At 44.7% G+C, this 13,162-nt stretch overlaps 1 protein-coding gene across 2 annotated transcripts in view; it reads left to right on the top strand.

The window, feature by feature from the left end:
• Nucleotides 1–13,162, top strand: part of P2RX3 (purinergic receptor P2X 3) — a 552,515-nt gene that overhangs the window by 60,037 nt on the left and 479,316 nt on the right. For both annotated transcript variants that reach the window (XM_077493185.1, XM_077493186.1), the window contains exons 2-3: nucleotides 11,225–11,360; nucleotides 12,321–12,392. In XM_077493185.1, the coding sequence (XP_077349311.1) occupies nucleotides 11,225–11,360; nucleotides 12,321–12,392 (208 nt within the window). The remainder of the gene's footprint in view (nucleotides 1–11,224; nucleotides 11,361–12,320; nucleotides 12,393–13,162) is intronic.

Raw genomic sequence — 13,162 nt, 5'->3', positions numbered from 1 at the left:
ACATTGTTGATGCCTCGCTCCTGATACATTAGCAGTCTGCTTTGTCCCTCCTGTGCAATGTAAGTTCTTCCTGCTTCTTCTCCCTATCTGATGGTCCATATCTCCCTCTGAACTCCCCTCCTCTTCCTCTCTTGTGGGCACCCATGTGACATCACTAGACACGTCATCATCGACGTCACCTTCCCCACCGCTATAATTAGAGATCTTGGAGTAGGCAGCAACAGCGGGGACCAACCTCCTCCTTGGGCTGATCTGGGTACTGTTGTCAGACTGCTGAGTGGCGGTTGTTGCTACCTCCTCTTCCTGATCCAATGCCAAGAGTGGCTGCACATCGGAAATGTCTTGATATGGATCGGAGTATAATTCCTGTGACTCAAGCGGAAGGTATATGGGGGTGGTGGTGTTGGTGGTAGTGTCTTTGGGGGTGCACACAGCAGAGAGTGAAGAAGAGGGAGCAGATTGAGAGGATGAGTAGGGTGCAGAAGAGTAAGGCTGAGTGAGCCACTCAACCAAGTCTGGTGTGTCCTTTGACTTAATCGCACGCACCTTCTGCAATTTGCCACTTTGGCTCAAGCCTGTTGCTCCTGCCCTACCCCTACCACCCCTGCGGAAGGGCCTGCATCTTCCTCTGCCTGTCATTTTTTAAATGACCCTGTGACAAAAGTCTCCAGAGAAGTATGTATGTGGAAGAAGGTATATAACACCCCGCTTCAATCTATCGTTTTTGGGGGCCACTGGTCTATCACACCAGTTATAATACTTTTTTTTATTGCGTTTGTCACTCTTTGTAGTATCGCTGCAGAACCGCTCAGCAGTCACAATGCTGCACAGTGGAAATGCACTATACTATGCTTTCTATATGTGCAAGTATTTTATACCTGTATTACACACCTATATACTGCACACCAAATAGTACACCTATACCAGTCCTTAAAAGGACAATTGTGGACCTAGTAGCTAGTGATTTGCAGACTGTCCCTCAGTCCCTACACTGATGAAAGACTGCTGCAGAATAGGGCAGCAGTCAGCAGCAGTACACCAGCACCCTATATATTGTACACCTATACCAGTCCTTAAAAGGACCTTTGTGGACCTAGTAGCTAGTGCTTTGCAGACAGTCCCTACACTGATAAAAGACTGCTGCAGAATAGGGCAGCAGTAAGCAGCAGTGCACCAGCACCCTATATATTGTACACCTATACCAGTCCTTAAAAGGACCTTTGTGGACCTAGTAGCTAGTGATTTGCAGACTGTCCCTCAGTCCCTACACTGATAAAAGACTGCTGCAGAATAGGGCAGCAGTCAGCAGCAGTGCACCAGCACCCTATAAATTGTACACCTATACCAGTCCTTAAAAGGACCTTTGTGGACCTACTAGCTAGTGATTTGCAGACAGTCCCTACACTGATAAAAGACTGCTGCAGAATAGGGCAGCAGTCAGCAGCAGTGCACCAGCACCCTATATACTGTACACCTATGCCAGTCCTTAAAAGGACCTTTGTTGAGCTAGTAGCTGTCAGAAACCATGAAACAGACTGAGACAGAAGTACAATCAAATCACACTTGTTTATTAATAAAAATAAAAAGGTAAATAGAAAAAAGCGTAGTCAAGCATAGCCAGAGTCCTGTAGCCAGATCGGGTAGTCAGCCAGTCCAAAGTTCATTAACCAGATCGGGCAATCAGCCAGGCCGGAAGTCAGGGGTCCAAGGAGAGCACCCTAAGCAGGATAAGAAGCCAGGTGGGATGTCAGCAAGCCAGTCTTGAAACAAACAGCAGGAGATGGTTCCCTGTGATGTGACCAACACGAAGACAAATGAAAAAGTGAGCAGGAAGGCTTTAAATAGGCAGGTCAGGCGAGCATCATCGGGAACAGCTGGTAACTGTGGAAAGAGAAGAGAGCTGGCAATTAGCCAACAGCTGAGCGGCCAGCCCAGAGGAGGAAGGGCTAAGCCAGCCCTGACAGTACCCCCCCATGACCCCTCTCCCTCGGAGGGCCACCGGGCTTGAGGGCAAACCATCTATGGAACTCGTGGAGGAGAACAGGGGCATGTACGTCAGAGGATGAAACCCAGGAGCGTTCCTCCAGACTGTACCCCTTCCAATGCACCAGGTACTGTATGCGCTCACGGAAACTACGGGAGTCAACAATGGATTGTACCTCATACTCCTCATGGTTCTCAACCAGAATAGGGTGAGAATGTGGCACCGAGGTTGTAAATCGGTTACAGACCAACGGTTTCAATAAGGAGACATGAAACACATTAGAGATGCGCATACTAGGAGGAAGATCCAACGCGTATGCTACTGGGTTAATCCTGCGAAGGATACGTAATGGCCCAATAAACCGAGGTGCAAACTTCAGTGAGGGAACACGAAGCCGGAGGTTGCGAGATGACAGCCAGACCCTTTCCCCAACCTGGTAGGAAGGCGCAGGCAGACGGCTGCGGTCAGCATGGAGTCTGTACCTATCATTAGCATGACGCAAAGCCTCCTGGACTTGTACCCAAGTGGAACGAAGACCACGGAGATGCTCCTCTAACGCAGGAATACTCTGCAGAACAAACGAGTCAGGCAAGATGGAAGGTTGGAAACCATACTTCGCCATAAATGGAGACAATCGGAAGGCAGAATTCAAGGCACTGTTGTGAGCAAACTCTGCCCAAGGTAATAGGTCAGACCAGTTGTTATGATGGTCATAAATATAGCAATGTAGGAATTGCTCCAAGGACTGATTGGCTCATTCTGCGGCCCCATTAGACTGCGGGTGATACACAGAAGAGAACGCAAGCTGGATTCCCAACTGTGCACAAAAGGCTCACCAGAACCAGGAGACAAACTGACTGCCCCTATCCGAGACAATCACCTTGGGTAGCCCATGTAAGCGAAAGATCTCCGAGCAAAAATGGAAGCCAGTTCCTTAGAGGTGGGCAACTTCTTAAGTGGAATACAATGACACATCTTTGAGAACTGGTCAACCACCATAAGGATAACAGTGTTGTCTTGGGAGTTGGGCAATTCCACAATGAAATCCATAGACAGGTGAGTCCAGGGCCTCACTCCATTGGGTATGGGTTGTAGGAGGCCCACTGGAAGGTGTCGTGGAGTCTTACTCTGAGCACACACGGGACAGGCAGCTATGAAGGCAGTAAAATCAGCCCGTAGACTAGGCCACCAGAATTGTTGGGAGATGGCCCAAATTAGTTGATTCTTCCCAGGATGGCCAACAGCCTTGGGAGAATGGTAAGTCTGAAGCACTGCAGTACGGAGACTCTCTGGGACAAAGCATCGGTCACAAGGTTTATCAGGAGGATCATGGACCTGAGTAGCAAGAATTTTGTCACCCAAAGGAGAAGTAAGACTGGTGCGAACCGTAGCCAAGATACGATCAGGAGGAATCATAAGAACCGGAACCGACTCCGACTTGGAAGTGGAGGAAAATTATCGTGACAAGGCATCAGCCCTTACATTCTTAGTACCGGGTAAGAATGAGACAATGTAATTAAAGCTCGACAAGAAAGCCCATCGACAGCTCTCGACAAGAGAGCCCATTGCGCCCTTCTGGGAGAGAGTTGCTTAGCCTCAGACAAGAATGTAAGATTCTTATGGTCAGTAAGAATAAGAACGGGCACAGTGGTACCTTCAAGGAGATGTATCCATTCTTTCAGGGCTAAAATGATTGCCAACAGCTCTCTGTCACCAATCTCATAATTGCACTCAGCAGGTGACAATTTCTTGGAAAAGTAGCCACACGGATGCATAACGCTCTCAGAGTTAGGACGTTGAGACAGAAGGGCGCCAACTCCCGTCTCAGAAGCATCAACTTCTAGGATAAAAGTCAACATAGGATCAGGATGTGCCAACACAGGATCAGAAACAAAGGCAGCCTTGAGAGTCTGAAAGGCCTTAATGGACTCCAGAGACCAACTTTGTGGGTTACCCTCCTTTCTGGTCATATCAGTCAGAGGCTTGACCAGAGACGAGAAGTTACGAATATACTTCTGATAGTAGTTGGCAAAGCCCAGGAAACGCTGCAGGGGACGTAAATCCATGGGTCGAGGCCACTGTAGGACTGCCGACAGTTTCTCTGGGTCCATCGAAAAACCAGCAGTGGAAATGACATAGCCCAGGAATGTAACCTGTTCACGATGGAACTCGCACTTCTCCAGTTTACAATAGAGATTGTTCTCTCTTAGTTTCTAAAGTACACGACAGACATCTGTGTGGTGGCTCTCCAGGGACATGGAAAATATGAGGATATCATCGAGATAAACCACACACAATTGCAACAAATCTCGGAGGACATCGTTAATAAATTCCTGGAAAACTGCTGGGGCATTACAAAAGCCAAAAGGCATTACCGGGTATTCAAAATGGCCTGTTCTGGTATTAAACACAGTTTTCCACTCGTCGCCCTCCTTAATGCGCACAAGATTGTATGCTCCTCTCAGGTCAAGCTTTGTGAAAACCGTTGCTCCCTTGAGGCGGTCAAATAACTCCGCAATCAATGGAATCAGGTAGGCATTCTTAATCGTGACACGATTGAGACCCCTATAATCTATACAAGGTCTCAGTTTACCGCTCTTCTTTTTCACAAAGAAGAAACCAGCAGAAGACGAGGACTTGTGGATGAAACCTCAAGAAAGTGCGTCAGCAACATACTCCTCCATGGCCTTATCCTCCAAGACCGACAAAGGGTAAACCCGGCCACGAAGAGGTATGGCACCAGGTTGAAGGTCAATTGCGCAAACATAAGGCCGGTGTGGAGGCAAACTACCAGCTTGATCTTTATCAAAGACATCGACAAAATCACGGTACTCCTCCGGCAAGGAGGGGAGTGAAGCGGTGCACAGGACCTTGGATACCTTCAGGAAGCATGTCTCACTGCATTGTGGTGACCAGGAGAGAACCCCAGCACAGAGCCAATCAAAAGAGGGGTTGTGCCTCTGTAACCAAGGATAATCAATAACCAGCAGAAATCTGGGTGAGGAAATAACTTGGAATTGGATTATCTCATGGTGAAGAGCCCCTACGGCCATGGACAATGGAACCGTCTCATGAGTCACATGGGCAGGCTGTAAAGGTCTCCCGTCAAGAGCCTCAATGGCAAGTGGAGTGTCACGCAGCTGCAGCGGAATCGAGTGCTGCAAAACAAATGCAGCATCAATGAACAGGCCTGCAGCCCCAGAGTCGATTAGAGCCTGTATCTCGATGGACGACTCAGCCCAAAAAAGGGTGACCAAAACCAGGGGCTTATCCTTCTGGATAACTGGGGATGAAACAATGCAACCTAAGGTCTGTCCATGACAGGACCTCAAGGTTCGGGTGTTCCCTGTACGAATAGGACAAGACTTCAAAAAGTGACCTGCCTGGCCACAATAAAGGCACAATCTCTCCCTCCTCCTAAAGGCTCTCTCATCTGCAGAGAGACGCGTGAAGCCCAGGTGCATGGGTTCATCTTCCCTGACCAACTCGGTACCAGGAGGCATGGGAGGTGAGGGAGGCATGGGTGGGACTACAAAGCTCGGAGGCAAACGTACAGGAGGCTTCCGCAAGCGCTCCTTAAGAGAAAGTCTTTCTCTGAGGCCGCGTACACACGCGGGGACTGTTCGCCCAACTTTGTCCGCTGAACAGTGTTTCGGCGGACAGTCCGCCCGTGTGTGGGCTTTCAGCGGACAGTTTCAGCGAACAGTCTGCTGAACAAAGTTTTTCGGAAATTCCGAAAAACTGTCCGCTGAAACTTGGTTTCAGCGAACAGTCCCCTCGTGTGTAGGCTTGTTCGTCAAACTAAGTTCCGCGCATGCTCAGAAAGGATTTACACGCCGAAAGTTGTAATGCAGTGTATAGGACGTCGTATTTTCCGTCCCGTCGTACGTGCCGTTCACGTCATCGCGCACGGTTTCAGCAAACTGTTCGTTCGTCGTGTGTGGGAAAGTCCGTCCATGCTAATTTTGAGCGGACTGTTCGCTGAAACTGTTTGACGGACAAAGTTGAGCGAACAGTCCCCGCGTGTGTACGAGGCCTGAGTCTGGAGTCAATGAGGATGGCAAACGAGATCAAGCTCTCCAGCTCAGTGGGTATATCTCGGGCTGCTATCTCATCCTTGATGGAATCCGAGAGACCATGAGAAAAAGCCATGAGGGCCTCATTGTTCCAAGCAACCTCTGCTGCCAGAGTGCGGAATTCAATGGCGTAGTCGGCAACAGTTCCCGTACTCTGTTTGATGGACATGAGGCACTTGGCAGCAGAAGCAGAGTGTGCAGGAATGTCAAATACCCTTTTAAAGGAGGCCACAAACTGAGGGTAACTCAAGACAACAGGTTTTTGCGTCTCCCATAGAGGGTTAGCCCAGGCCAAGGCTCTCTCAGAAAGCAAAGATATCACGAAACCTACTTTGCTTCTGTCCGTGGGGAACGCCTGAGGCAGCATTTTGAAGTATATTTCAACCTGATTGAGATATACTCAAACCCTCTGCATTGAACTGGATCGCCCCCAAATCGCTGGGAAAGTGGAGCAGAACCAGACATACCTCTTATAGAGGTAATACTCGAGGCGGGTGCCTGCACAGAGACTGGCACAGCAGCAGGGACGGCCTGTGACTTAGGTTGTACCGGAGCAGCCACCGTGGGGGATTCCAGGTGAGCCGTGTGATTCAGGAGCGTTTGTAATGCCAAGGCAAACTGATCCATGCAGTGATCTTGCTCATCCAATCTGGAAAAAATATTACCAATAAGTGGATTGACTGTATCTTCTGAATTCAGTGCCTTTGTGTACTGTCAGAAACCATGAAACAGACTGAGACAGAAGTACAATCAAATCACACTTGTTTATTAATAAAAATAAAAAGGTAAATAGAAAAAAGTGTAGTCAAGCATAGCCAGAGTCCTGTAGCCAGCAACCACAAGCAGGATAAGAAGCCAGGTGGGATGTCAGCAAGCCAGTCTTGAAACAAACAGCAGGAGATGGTTCCCTGTGATGTGACCAATGCGAAGGCAAATTAAAAAGTGATCAGGAAGGCTTTAACTAGGCAGGTCAGACGAGCATCATCGGGAACAGCTGGTAACTGTGGAAAGAGAAGAGAGCTGGCAATTAGCTGACAGCTGATCGGCCAGCCCAGAGGAGGAAGGGCTAAGCCAGCCCTGACAGTAGCTAGTGATTTGCAGACTGTCCCTCAGTCCCTACACTGATAAAAGACTGCTGCAGAATAGGGCAGCAGTCAGCAGCAGTGCACCAGCACCCTATATACTGTACACCTATACCAGTCCTTAAAAGGACCTTTGTGGACCTAGTAGTAATAGCTAGCTAGTGATTAAACTGACTGTCCCTGCTCGACACAGCGTCCTGTCCCTACACTGACAAAAGACAGCTGCAATCACCAGCACAGCAGTGCACTGAACCCTATATACTGTACTACACCTATACCAGTCCTAAAAGGACTTTTTTGGACCTAATAGCTCGTGATTTGTGTCACTACAGTCTGTCCCTGCTGCACACAGCGTCCTGTCCCTACACTGACATAAGACAGAATGTAAAATGGCCGCCAGATCAGGTCTATTTATAAGGTAGGGGATATGTCCAATTGTCCATGTGCTGAAATGTCTCAATTGGCTGTCTGGTACCCCATGATGGATGTGTCATCATGGGTCAAAGTTCTTTCACACTGTAAACACATATGTCTGCCGGGTGAACAGCGGCAATAGTACGCCGGTTTGGCGAATCGCGAACACGCAAAATTCGCAGTGAACCGACCGATGGGCAAACAGTTCCGCCATCCCTAAGTGTGAACCCAGCCTTAAGCAATTGACAGTGCTTGACCTACAAGTCAGGTAACATAGGAGACTTGCTGTGGGGAATTTGAATGAATTGGGTGAAATTTGGCAGAACTGGTTGAAGAAAGAGAAAGTAGCACTTAGGCTTCATGTACACTGCTGCTGGTAAACGGATGTTTAGGAGCAGTTGGGCGTTTTTTTTCAGCTGCTCCTGAACGCTCCTCTATGTTATCTAATCAGTACATGTACACAGGGTCGTTTATAGTAGTTTCTAGGCAGTTGAGTTTAAAAGCATTTTTTGGAAATCAAAAAAATGCATTCAGAACAGATGTTCAGAGGCATTTGAAACTCCAAATGCTTGTGACAGCTTGTTAATGCACGTAAAAATGTGGTAACTCACGTTTAGCCACGTAAAAATGTGGTAACTCATGTTTAGCCGCGTTTTGTTTACAGGCGTTTTTGATAATAATAAAAAAAAGCTTCTAAATGCAAATGTGGCATGTAAACATGGCACAACAGACATTTTTAAAAGGTTGTTTACTATCTGTCAAATTAAATCGTTCAGGTGAGGTTGTAAAACGTCCCCTTTACATTATGCCTTAGTTATAGGATCCTGTAGCAAGACACTTCTATCCACAATTACCAAGCAGTCTGCATCGTTACTTGACTGAAAATAACTTAACAGGGCATTGTATTGATTGAGAATTCAGTTGACACTAATTGTGAAAAATGAAAGGCTGGTTTGCTTTGACATGAGTACCAGGGGCAGAATAACAACTCATGGGGCCCTCGAGCAATATGAGATCATGGGGCCACATACACATCTCTCTTTTCTCTCTCTCTCTAAAGCCCTCTCTCTCTGTATCTCTCTCTCTCTTTCTCTGCCTCTTTCTGTATCTTTCTCTCTTTCTCCCTTTATCTCCCTCGTTCTACCTCTCAATCTCTTTCTTTTTCTCTCTATCATTCTTTTTCTCTCTCTCTCGCTGTAACACTGTCTTTCTATCCATCTCCTTCCCTCCCATCTCTTTCTCTCTCCCTCTATCTCTCCATCACCTCTGCGTCCATGTCCACAGCCCACCTCTGCACACATGTCCACCAGCTCACCTCTGCACCCAAGTCCCCAGCTCATCACTGCTTCCCTGTCCACAGCTCACCTCTGTGTTTATGTTCACAGCTCATCTCTGCGTCCCTGTTCACAGCTCACCTCTACATCCCTGTCCACAGCTACGTCTGCGCCCATATCCACGGCTCACCTCTGCATCCCTGTTCAAAGCTACCTCTGTGCCCATGTCCACAGCGCACCTCTGCTTCCCTGTCCACATCTCACCTCTGCTTCCCTGTCCACAGCTCACCTCTGCTTCCCTGTCCACAGCTCACATCTGCTTCCCTGTCCACACTGCAGCTCACCTCTGCTTCCCTATCCACAGCTCACCTCTGCGCAGATGTCCATAGCTCACCTCTGCACAGATGTCTAGAGCTCACCTCTGTATCCCTGTCCATAGCTCACCTCTGCTCCTATGTCTACAGCTCATCTCTGCATCTATGTCCACAGCTCACCTCTGCATCCCTGTCCACAGCTCTCACCTTTGTACTTTTCTGAAATACACATAGTATACCTGGATACTAATACTTATGAGTAAAGTTGATCCAGGGGGTATCTGATTGCCTCTTAGGGGTTCAGGGAGGAATTTTTCACCTAATAGAGCAAATTGGATCAAGCGTTATTGTTTTGTTTGTTTGTTTTGCCTTCCTCTGGATCAGCTGTGGTATTGAATAGTGTATGATGAGTGTATAATATAATTATAAGCTCTTTTGCCCTTGTTTTACCATACTTATCCCTGAAATAAATTGTAGTCAGTGTAAATGCCTCCATTACAGTGGTGGTCAGTATAGAATCTCCACATAACTGGTATCTACCTATGTTACACTGTATTCTACAACTACCAATGTAATCTGGAGATTTACTGACCTCCAATGCTACCAACATAATGATTATCTGCTCTTTGACTGCTCTCATAGGGTCTCAGATTAACTGGGTGCCCCCTCTTTACTCAGCATTCATTTTGAGGCTGCTTTATAGGACCTAATACTGCTGGGAATTATTTTTTCAAGAAGCTGTCCTCCATGAATTTTGTGTAAGCTTTTGAATATCCTACACTCTAAATCCTCCTTCCTGAATTTTTGTTCAAGACCTGTAATAAATCTTAAACAGACCTCTAGAATAGAGCCTGAGTTAGTCGGTGTGCTAATGGGACTGGAAAGAGGGCAGGCAGCCTCTGGACAGGCAAGGAGGACCCAGTTATTTCAAGTGTCTCCTCTGGGGGTTATCACAACATTACAACAAATGCTTGTTACATTGCTGTTCAGTGTAGAATCTCCTCTCTCAATGATTTTTGGATGAAGGACTTTCTTACATTGTTAGTCAGTGGGAAAATGGGCCCCTTTCATAGGTTGTCAGGGGAAAAATGGCTCGCCTACATTTATTGTCAGTGGGAAAGGGGTCCCCTTACATTGGCGTCCAATGCTTGTTTGCCTGAGGATATGAAAAAGTGCAATCCATTGGGCAGAAATCAATCTGATCATAGGTGAAGCCACCTGGGAGACAATGCCATTTACTAAAAGTACCCAAGATAACATTCAGATGCAAGCCTATAAGGTCTATAGTCTGGACTGCTATTGGGGCTAGCCATAATTCTTTTTTTTATAAGCTGACATTTATTACAGATTTCATGCACTGCTCATATTGCTTTTGGACTTAAAATCCTGATGGTTTAAAATTCTTGTTAGTCTTAGTGCACAGGAATAAAAATGTGTAGCACCCCTGTCCTGGCTAGATTTTGTATGTGGCTCCGCTGTAGTTCATTTTTCAGGTCTGTTTAGGTTTTCCCTAGGCCTGGTATCTAATTGCTTCTGTCTGCTGCTGGAGGAATTCCATTGCTGGAATGGCTCTATTACCCATTCTTCCCCATCCACAGGGTCACCACAGATCCCTGTAAACAGTGAAAGCAATGGTATACAGAGCTGGTAAACCTGCTTGCATACTAGAGATTTTCATAACTATACTCATGTTTCGTTACTGCTCTGAGATTATTTACAAATATGAATGTTTGTAAAATGCTGGAAGGGACTGAAAAACTAAACTTTTCCCCAAGCCTCATGGGGAAATATTGTTCCCGGGACAAATAGTATATTCAGCCAGGCACAACCTCTTCAAGAAGTCTACAGAAAATTAAAACACAACTAATTCAATATTCAAATAATGATTGATTTTAATGTGACATTGGTCTTTTATTAATCCATAGTTCTGTAATTTAATAGCCCACCAACTGGTTGCTCTAAGCATCCTTGAACTTTTAGCTGAACCAGAACATGCCTATAGTTGAGAATGGATTTTGCATTGTTCATATATATATATATATATATATATATATATATTTTTTTTTTTTTTTTTTTACAGCTGGGTTTTTCTCCATGAGAAAGCTTATCAGATCCGGGACTCATCAATCGAGTCTTCTGTTATGACAAAAGTAAAAGGCGTTGGGCGCTACAGTAAAAGAGTGATGGATGTTGCAGACTATGTCATCCCACCACAGGTAAATAGAAGCACTAAAACTGCTTTCAAGAAAGTGTACACATTAGGGGGTACTTACAATTTAAATGTTGGAGAGAAAGACAGAGCAAAACTGATGCAATTTATAGTAATTTGAGACAGATACTTTTTATTTCTCACTCTAGTGGTCATAGATAGTATTATGCTAGTTTGAAATTAGACTTATCAAAACTGATGGTTGTCCTTTGCACAGGGTATTCATTTCACAAGCATGCAGATCATACTTTTGACTTCAATCACTTCATATTTCTAGTCATCAGTTCAGTAGTGAAACCATAAGATATTTTATATATATATACATATATACATATATATATATATATATATATATATACATATATACATATATATATACATATATACATATGTATATATATATATATATATATATATATATATATACATATATACATATATACATATATATATATATACATATATATACATATATATATATACATATATATATATATATATATATATACACATATATATACATATATATATATATATATACATATATATATATATATATATATATATATATATATATATATATATATATATATATATATATATATTTTTTTTTTAAGTAAGCACTGGTGTCTATTTTAAAACCTAAACAATCCCCCCTCCCCCTGAAAGGTGCCAATCGTGGCACCGGAGGGGGGAGGGTTCTGATGAGCGGACGTTCCACTTTAGGGTGGAGCTCCGCTTTAATACAGAAAGCGTTTTACTGGCCAGATTCCCGGATAAAAACACAGGGGAAAAAAGCAAAATAAAACAAAACAATGGATGGTAAGCTGCAATATAATATATTTTTGGTATTGGGTTTAATACTGCTTTAATGAAAATGATAAATGCACATCAGGTATACTACAGAACAAAAGTACAAGCATAGTCTTTAATGCTCTAGTTCTGCTGTATGTTTTTTTTTTTCCAGGGGTCTTCTGTGTTTGTCATTCTAACAAAACTTATAACAACTCCAGATCAAGTGCAAGATCATTGTCCAGAGGTGAGTCAAACACTAGCAAAGTGTCTTCCTGTACTACTTTAAAGGCAACCTGGTAAAAAAAAAATACTAATAAACTTTTTTTATAATTGTAAGCTCTGGGGCTTACATTTACCAACTTCAGTTGCTGCTTATGGTGAGCAAATCCTTCTAAATTCCATTCCCTGGCCTGATCCGATGCTGCATCTCTTCCCCGCTGGCTCTGCAGTGAGAACTGAGGGATCAAACACAGATGATTGCTCAGTTCTCCCCCTTAAGGTTGAATATATATTTTATTAAGTTTTCGATAATAAAATATAACATTGTAAAGGAAAAGGGGGTGGGGGGTGGGGGTACATGATAAAGAGGGTTGAGGGTAAGGGGTAGAGGGAGGGGGAGGCGGTGTTCACATACCGTCTTTTGTGTACCAAATTACATTTAACATTTACATGTACTTACAAAGCATTTCTTTAGTATACTGTATACAAAACCCAGCCACACAGTGTGAACTATCTCTGGACACTGCCTGAAAAATCTGCTCGGTAGACAAACTAATAAATAGGGGGAGGTATAGGGTGGATCGAGGGTGTATAAAATAAAACAAGTCAAATAGGGGAAGGAAGGTGAGGGTAATAAAGAAGAAGGGGGAGTACTCAGCAATAGAAGTCTTATAAAAGTTCAGCAGTAACATTATATTGTAAGTCATATTAGGAACCTCATTGTTTAGGGTTTTGTGTCTCTCCTTTCCTCGACATTCCATAGTGGTGGGACAAGTTTCTCATGCAGTTATGCTG

This window comes from Lithobates pipiens, unplaced genomic scaffold (assembly GCF_037356315.1).
Source record: "Lithobates pipiens isolate NorthernLeopardFrog02 unplaced genomic scaffold, aLitPip1_a1.2 Scaffold_19, whole genome shotgun sequence".
In the NCBI taxonomy this organism is placed as follows: Eukaryota; Metazoa; Chordata; class Amphibia; order Anura; family Ranidae; genus Lithobates; species Lithobates pipiens.
Note: the sequence above shows the minus strand (reverse complement) of the source record. Positions and strands in the feature narration are given on the sequence as shown.